General features: G+C 39.9%; 1 protein-coding gene across 1 annotated transcript; it reads right to left on the bottom strand.

Annotated features, from left to right (window-relative positions):
- Positions 1-301: 301 nt before the first annotated feature.
- On the bottom strand, positions 302-6,468 carry LOC138032552 (uncharacterized). Its single transcript, XM_068880260.1, has 5 exons — positions 6,399-6,468; positions 6,231-6,299; positions 4,390-5,693; positions 3,345-3,480; positions 302-2,663 (listed from the first exon to the last, which is right to left on the bottom strand). The coding sequence occupies exons 3-5, from the start codon at positions 5,337-5,339 to the stop codon at positions 2,376-2,378; spliced, it is 1,374 nt and encodes a 457-aa protein (XP_068736361.1). The 5' UTR covers positions 5,340-5,693; positions 6,231-6,299; positions 6,399-6,468; the 3' UTR covers positions 302-2,375.
- Positions 6,469-8,841: the final 2,373 nt, after the last annotated feature.

Genomic DNA, 8,841 nt, shown 5'->3' with positions numbered 1-8,841 from the left:
TACAGGAATTAGGAGAAAGGTGAGCGAAATTGGCGGTATTTGTTTATTTCTCGTGACCCATTTGAATCATGAGCTGACGCGAGCAGCTTACGAATTGTGTGTGTGGCTTACGCGCGCGCGCTCAGCTGAAAACCCTTTCGAGCCTCCTTAATCAGCGCCTGGTTGTTTGCACAATTTCCACTTACTCTTACGCTAAGCATGAACCAGTTCTCAGAATTATGCCACCCTCACCTTCCACAAATCTTCCAGGGGCCCTTCCCAAACATCCTTCCCCAATATCGATGCAAGAAATAGACGATAAACACAATTTATTAGTTTTGTTTTCTTTCTCTTTTATTTTATTATAAAATGTATTTGAATGGAGGCAAACAAACACAATTTACAAGGCAAAACGATTGCACTGCGTATTGGTCGTCAGATAAACTGCAATCAAACACAAACTCCTAGTCCCTTAGAAACACCATTTTTCGTTGAAAGTTTACTCTCAGACCAAATGGATCACGTTCACAGTTGTCACATATTGACTACACACTTTATTCAGTGATAAGAAGCATGCGTATTAGTATAAAACAACAACAACGCTTACGACTCACTCCATTTCGAATGAGTCATAGTGGAGGTATAACGCAAGTCTTCAAAACCTTGACATTAGGTTTGCTTGAGGCAATTAAATGGGGTAATAACATCGCCTACACTGGCTGAAATGAGATCATGAGCTCGTAGGTCTTCACCAACAATCTTGTTTCAGTTAAACGAGCTCAACATCAACTAACGCGTACTGTACCAACTGAATCTCAAACTCAGCGCCAGAAATTTCGAACCCAAATTGTCGTGATAATTATAACCGTATGTTTCTTTAATGGTCTAAGCTGCTCTCAGATCCGGCCGAGTACGGGCTCATTGTCACGACACACAAACATGACCGTATTTACCGTAAACAAGGAACTGCTGAAGGAAAATACTTACAGTTATATAGAGCGAAAGAGAGCATGATATCGCCTAATACTTAGCGGACGAGGCCGAAGGCCGAGTAGGCTAAAATGAGACGATATCACGCAAGCTTGAGCGCGATAATTGTTTCAAAATTCAACAAATTGATCACAAATGAAAGATTCCGAACCTGTAACATTTGCGAAGCTGCAATTTTCCCTTTCGTAAACAAGTGATGCCGTTTGGACTGTTAACTTTGTCGTTTGTAAATGAGGAAAAAATTACTTAATCTAGGGCTAGATTAGCAACGTATGTCACTTAGAATAAAAAAAGAAATAACAAAAAACTTTAGAACAAAAAATTTTAAAAGTTGATCGAACGTTCAATGGATTCAGAGCAAATGGCAAATGCAAGTTATCCTCTACGCTACCGAACCCAAGGCTATAATGTTGCAATTTTAGAGTATTTAACTGGTGCTAACCCTAACAATTAATTGAAAGCTAACCGAATAAGAAGGCTTCGATACTAACAATGGCATCGGCCGTCAAAAATGGCATCGCTTGTTTACGGCAGGGAAATAAGCGGAGCCGGTCCGTCATTTTCAGGCGATGAACGTAAGAATTAACAAGTCTGTGTTCAAGGCAGGGGTGAGTTCACACTGACGTGAAATTCCATGAAAGTTCATTGCTAAGGAGAGAGTCCATTTGCACTCTGAAATCGTTAAAACTTGCATACCCACCATCTGGAAGGTCAATAGAAACTGAACAGGTATGTGCAATAGGATGGGGTAGGGAGCCTAACTCGTTCACATGAAATATAACCTTGATACTCTCGACAACTGGCAGGGAACTCCCCGTGATGTAACGAAGAAACAGCTCAAGCTCCTTTCGGCTAAGGCACCTGATGTATTTCTTCAGGTAGGAAAAGATCTGTAGACGGCACTTGTGCACATGTGTAGAAGGCTCCTCAAACAGCATCGACAGAACTCGCTGTGGCGTCACGCGCATCACCTCATATACCTTAAAGACATCCTCCTTTGAGTACTTCCACAGATCTTTATAATCACCGTCGCAAAGGCCCTCACTCATACTATCCATTGCCATGGCAGGCCTTGACAGCAACTCATTTTTGGCCACTTGGACCACAATAGCTTTTAGGTTGGTGGCCGAAGGCCTCTTTTTCACTTGGTAATCACTAAAAAAATCTATTAAGATACCATAGGATTCATCAGAGAGCCCTCCCTGCTCTGACTGTTCCAGAGCTGCTTTTAACGCCATGGATTCATTATCCGATACGTACTCCAGGAAAGCCTCTACGAGGTCTTCGTTGTCAAGTGCTTGCCGCCCACAGAGCATAGCAACAACAAAGGCCTTATTGATCTGAACTGGAAATATACCTGTGAGAACATATTGATGGCTGATGATTTGACCAAGTGTTCTCATTGTCTACTCCTCGATGCCTGGGCCGACTCGCGGGACAAATGTAGAGCTCCCGTCGAAGTACTTGTGTAGGACCTGTCTCCAGAATATCGAATAAGCTTCTCTTTTGACACCGTCCAGATCCATTTCTTGTTCTCCGTAGAAGGAAACGGTTGCAAGGCGTTGTGTTATTTCTCCTGACGTTTCATATAGTTTGAGAAGATCAAGCATGACAGTTTCTCTGTGGACCCATATGTTCGTTACACCTCCAGCAGTAAGTTTCTCGAGGGCATTCATTCTCCTTTGTGTCAAGGCCTGAAAAAACACAGTAAAATAATTTTGCTTGAACTAGCAATACAATATCTTGTTTCATTAAAGAATACCTAGGTTATTAAGGAGACTCTTGGGCAAAGTGGGTGACTGTACTTGCATGTCTAATATCGGTGTCACAGCATGCAATCTGGACAGGATTTTAATACGTAACATAGTCTCTCCTCTGCAGGCAACTACCTGTATAACTGTCAACTGTTGGCATGGAAATAGGAAAGCAGGCGTGGACTGCACCTTTCATTATGCCTTCTCAGATAAATCGAAAGTGAATTAATTGTTCATAATAATGTCATGTTAGGAAATATCAAGAAGGCCTATTTTGCATTGTGTTAAGGGTATCATCGCGATTTCTGAGACGATACTACACAATTCCCTGGTATGGCTTGGGACTCTACACATTACCAAACATTGATCAAAACTTACAAAAAAAGTACATGTTTAACATTGCTGACACTACAGCAACAGAACTGATTGGACGTTTTGAAGAAATCTAGATTGAGGCTAACTATGTGCAAAGATGTATTTTGTTACCTGTAGGTAAATTCCAAAATGGACTTAATTGCAACTATTAGACATCCATGTGACCTTGCAGTGGATCAAGATTAATTATATGATACCTCACATTCATATTTACTTCAGGAATTGGTGCATTAGAAAAACAATTACCTCCTGTCCCCTTTCAGTGTCTGCACTGGGGAGGTTGTTAATCATTTCCCTGAATCGTTGTCCTGGACAATCAGCAACATTGCCGCTTACGAAACCTGTCTGCAAAGTGTCCTTCACACTTGCAGAAGTGTCATTGCTAACAAATTAAACAAGTAACAGAGACTAGTTGTCTATAGAGAAACTCAAGGTATTTTTACATTTAAATGGGCTATGTCAAGCTAAATTATGTCATTTTCATGACACCCAAAAAGCACAAAAAGTAGAATGATACATTGCAATAACCACTTAACTGTTGAACAACATAAAATAAATACAGCAAAAGAAAAGAGAAGCATGGATGGACACAAATGGACAAGACTGAAAAGGATTGCATTTGGGTAATCTTGAAAAAAGTCTGCCTGACGTTTTCTAAGTTTGTGGCAAATAACCTTGATGATGGTCGTTTTTGCTCACATTCACCTTGTTTGTGATGTAACGATAATTTTATCAGTATAGGAATTCCACATTGCCATTTTCAAATTTTAACTCGTGATTAACTCAAGATTTTGGCTAAAAACCCTAAAATAACGTGACATAGCCCCTTTAAGATGGCAAAGGGGTAAGAGAGCGTGTTTATGATAATGAGTATACAGTCATGTCCCTTTGAACAAACATTAGTATACACTAACTCCTGTACTAGCAAAAAAAGTAAGCAAGGAAAGGGCAATGTGTGCAATGAGGTTAGTTTTCTTAGAATCTCAATAATTGGCTATGAGGAATATTGGCATTTATGGTACATGGCTGAGGAAGTATACAATATGGAATATGGTTGTAAACAATTGACTCAATGACATGGGTTTTTATCCCTATTTACAGCCAAGACAACAGAATACCGGTAGCAAAGATTGCCAGACAAAGTAAAATCTGCAAGTGGCAATTTGGAGTTAAAGAGTTAGTCCAAGGTGAAAAAATGAAAATCAGATATTGAGACAAAGGGGTGAATAACCACTCATCAAAACAAAGCATTGTAGTGATGGTTAATTACACATAGATGTTAGGTACTCACATTTCATCATTGGCCATCAAAAATGGAGGTGGTGTTTCGCAAATAATATTTAAATCAGGCACAGTAGCATCTAGAGGGTAGTCAACATCAGCATCTGCTGGGTTTTCTCCAAATCCTTGAAATAAGACTTCTTCATCTGGATAGGCAGGTGCTTCAGTGCACTCTGCCAGCATCACACCGTCCACTGCCAGCATCACACGGTCCACTGACTCAACAGGTAAGGAAGGATTCACAACTGGTTCACTGAAGGATGAAAGGGTAAAGTATTGAGGAGTGAGGCTCAGCGAGCCTACCCAGTCATAGATGGCACAACATGTCATATCACTCCTTTTGGGGAATCTGCGGGTGTGGACACCTAGTGACACATGTCTCACCGACACTGTAATGTGTGGTTCACACACATCTGGTTCAGCTGGTACCCTTTGAGCTCTACTGCTACGCAGACTAAGTAGTTCCTCCTGTCTAGCCTGTACATGTTCTTCTCTAGCTTGCTCTTGTGCAGCACATTCCTTTGCTTGATCCTTCTCCAAAGAATCAAGATATTCCATTAACTGACTGTCCTTTAGAGCTGCTCTCTCCTCAGATGATCCCAACAGGCCTGTTGATGGGGTCGAGGATGTACTGGTATTCTGCTTGCTCTCAAAAGCAGGTGTAAGTAAAGCAGCCTCATCGTCATCATCATCACTGACATCGTGAACTTTCTTTTTCTTCTCAATGCCTTTCATGTCTACACACCTTGACAAGAGGTACATCTTCACTTTGCTTAAGTTGTACTTTGCTATGTAACATGACAGTGATGTGAACTCATCACCTATTACTTCTTCAAACTTAAAGTCTGCGAGTTTAAACTTTAATTCATGAGTGTATCCATGCACTGAATATCCTTCAGGGAAAAACACATTTGTCAGGAGATCAATCATATCATCTTCTGTTGCAGATAATGGAACCATTAACTCCCTTGTGCCCCCTCCTTTTGCTAGGCGAACAGCAACATGGCGCTTTAAGTCCTCGTTGTAATGATGCCATCCAACTTGGGTTTTCTTCAATGCAGACTTCTGTGGATGCTTTCTTTCCTTTGATGATAGTGTTTCCTGTGTCTTTGCCTTCCCTTTGCTTGACTTCTTTACAAGCTGTTTAGATAATTCTAAGAGCTTTCTCTTTTTCTCACTTCTTTCCTCATTTTTTCCCCCAGATATTCCACCGCTGGAAACAAATGATTTCAAAGCAAGCACATCTCCTCTTCATTTCAAACCAAGAGCCTCAAAGTCTTTATCACTAGCACTCCTTATAGCTGTGAAATCCATCTATAAAGAGGCAATTAAGCAAAAAGGTCACAACTAAAATAATAATGAAGAGCTGCTTGTACAACACAATTACCTTTAAAGGTTACATTATTAATTAGGTTATTACTCGAAGGGCTCTAGATAAAAAAGGCAACAGAAACTATGGTTTACAGTACATCGCAGATTGTAGTCAGGAGACAAATCATTACCTCCTAGAAACTGTTTTCATAATCGCTTGAATACAACTATGGCCTTGGCTGACGTCACGTGGTCTAACTACTGTTTGCAATACACTGCCTGTCGTTTATTTAACTAACAGCAAAGGCAAAGTTTTGTGCTATCAAAGACAGATATTCCAGCAATCATAGCAATTTGGTGGTGGTGGTGGTGGTAGTAGTAGTAGTAGTTGTAGGTGTATGACAACTGTTAACGGAGATCTACCCTTACATGTTTCTGGGTGGCTTCAGGTAGTGGAACGTCAGTAAAGACAGTGCACTCACTACGGGATTTGGTATTATGTTCAACCCCGGGTGTTCAACTCAAATATCGTAGGCTTACCATTTCTTTCCGAAACCTATCGCAAACATCGAAGTCCACTTTTCTTTTTTCCCTCAAAAAAGTAAAAACCTATGATGAAACAGACATAATTTATCGTTACACTTGAAAAGAACATAATGTACCTATCTGAATGTCAAAACTAGCACGACAAAATGTGAAGTTTTATACCTTTTCTATCTCGGATGCCAGCTCTTCGTCCGCCATGTTGTAGTAAAGATACTCGTTTGCCTCGCTTTCACGTGGCCGGAAGTGAGGAGCGTTCAAAAAAGTGAGCGGCGGAAAAAAAAGTGAGCGGCGGAAAAAAGTGAGCGGTGGAAAAAAAAGAGAGCGGCGAAAAAGAAATGAGGGGCTAAAAAAAAGTGAGCAGTAAAAAAAAGTGAGCGGCGGACAAAATCAAGATTACAAAAAGAGAGCAGAGACACTTGTCTCTCACGAAAAAGAGGAGAAGAAGTAGATGTCCCTTTAAAAGCACCGTAGAATTGATATCAAGGTAGAGATTGTTTCATCACGGTAGTAAATTGACATCAAGGTAGAAATTGCTTCATCGCGGCAGTAAATTGATATCAAGGTGGAAATTGTTTCATCACGGTAGTGAATTGATATCAAGGTAGAAATTGTTTCATCACGGCAGTAAACTGATATCAAGGTAGAAATTGCAACATCACGGTAGTGAATTGATATCAAGGTAGAAATTGCTTCATCACGGCAGTAAATTGATATCAAGGTAGAAATTGCTTCATCACGGCTGTAAATATTGATATCAAGGTAGAAATTGCAACATTACGGTAGTGAATTGATATCAAGGTAGAATTTCTTATAATTTATTACATTGATATAAAAGTGGATTCTTCCGTCATGGCATAAACATTACACATCACGCAAGTAAATAATTTTGAAACAAACGGCTCATAAAAACGGAAATGCATAAAAAAGAGGAGAGAGAATAATACATGATAACAAGATGAAAAAACAAAAGAAAATTAAAAGGTAGCTAAACTAAATTACATTTCGTCTCTTCTGTTAAGGCCTGCAGGCTCCAGTGTTTTTCCTCTGTGTATGAGGAATGCCTCACGAGCCTTTCTGATGGAGTCACGACTAGTGTGCAGTTGTTCGAGCGGTATAAGGATCATGTACCGTTCGAACAACGTCAAAGAAAAACACAGAGGAAAAACACTGGAGCCTGCAGGCCTTAACAGAAGAGATGAAATGTAATTTAGTTTAGCTACCTTTTAATTTTCTTTTGTTTTTTTCATCTTGTTATCATGTATTATTCTCTCTCCTCTTTTTTATGCATTTCCGTTTTTGTAACACGTACATCACGTAGCCTTTTTATGTCATTTCCGGTAAATATAAAGATCTTGTAACAAGCATTTATACATTCAATAAACCTGACGAAGGCTGGTATTGGCCAGCCGAAATATTGCAACAACGCCTATGTTCACGTTGTCTTGACCAACCTTTGCAGTATATTTTCTATTGCATCATCTTTCTTTGCCCTCTCTGTTGCTGGGTTATTTTAATAGGAAGCTATACCACTATATCGTGATCTGTCAAAGTGCAGGAATGGTCCACCCTTAAGGACGGTGCCTACTAATTACTGGGTTGCCTATGGGCAAACCCAGTCGAGGTCTACGTTTAGTTTGTTTGTTTTCTTTTTTTTTTCTTTTTCTTTTTTTTTTTTTTTTTTTTCCGTGTCGGTAAAAGTCTTGCCTGTCACTCCCCTGGTAAGTAGTGTCTTTGTGTATAGAGCCTTCTGCCCGTATTTTCTTAGGATCGAGAGGGTAGTGGAACTGCGTAGATTTCTCTTGTGGACACAGTAGAATCATTAACTTAGCCTGCAATGGCGTCGAAAGTCATGCAACGCGAATGGCGTTTTAGTGGATCCTTAAACAAAATATACCCTTATGGAGCTCAATAATGGAAAGTCAGTTGGATAAACTAGGCATGAATCTCAAAAGCGACGAGTACTGGACTTCGACAACAATCTATCGCCCGTCGAGACGAAATCAAAGTGAGCAGTATTTACCTGAAGTACATGGTAATTTGACACAATTGAGTTTCTTGTCTTCACGCACGCAATCAAATAGGAAGAGGTTTTCGCCTCTAAGAGCAAATATGTTGTTTGTTTCAATAAAATTTTCGCTGGAAAAGGATTCTGTGGTATTTCTGCCTTTGTGAATTATAATATCATGTTGTGTATTGAATTTTCGAGCTTAAGGTTCAAATGTGATATGGGAGAAGTTTTTTAGTATTGCTCTGTAAGCAGGAAGGGTTCACAGGCCTGTTGGAAGCGTGCTTGAGTTTCAACAAAATGAGGCCCAAAATCAGTGAAAACTTGTGACGCAGATGAATAATAAAGTAGCTCCTATTTCCAAAATGATGGAATTACCTGGTGATAAATAACGTCGTACGCGTCTTGGAGAGTAAATTTTGACTTTGCATAAACAAGAGTTGGGCGATTGTGATCTTTGTTTTGACTTCGCTCATTTCATTGTCAAACTTTATAACACTTGACAGAAAAAGAAACTTACAAAAACCCGGTATCTTGCCATCATTTGACACAGATGCTTCACTGTTTGGCGAGTAAACATGCCGCGGTAACTTAATCACG

This window comes from Montipora capricornis, chromosome 14 (genome assembly GCF_036669925.1).
Source record: "Montipora capricornis isolate CH-2021 chromosome 14, ASM3666992v2, whole genome shotgun sequence".
In the NCBI taxonomy this organism is placed as follows: domain Eukaryota; kingdom Metazoa; phylum Cnidaria; class Anthozoa; order Scleractinia; family Acroporidae; genus Montipora; species Montipora capricornis.
This window is presented reverse-complemented; position numbering and strand designations above follow the sequence as displayed.

Excerpts from the sequence above, each read along its gene's own strand:
- LOC138032552 (XM_068880260.1), bottom strand. The coding sequence starts at position 5,339 with ATGGTTCCATTATCTGCAACAGAAGATGATATGATTGATCTCCTGACA. Across the intron at positions 3,481-4,389 it reads TTGATGGCCAATGATGAAAT|CAATGACACTTCTGCAAGTG; the intron begins GTGAGTACCTAA and ends TTAATTTGTTAG. Across the intron at positions 2,664-3,344 it reads ACACTGAAAGGGGACAGGAG|GCCTTGACACAAAGGAGAAT; the intron begins GTAATTGTTTTT and ends GTGTTTTTTCAG.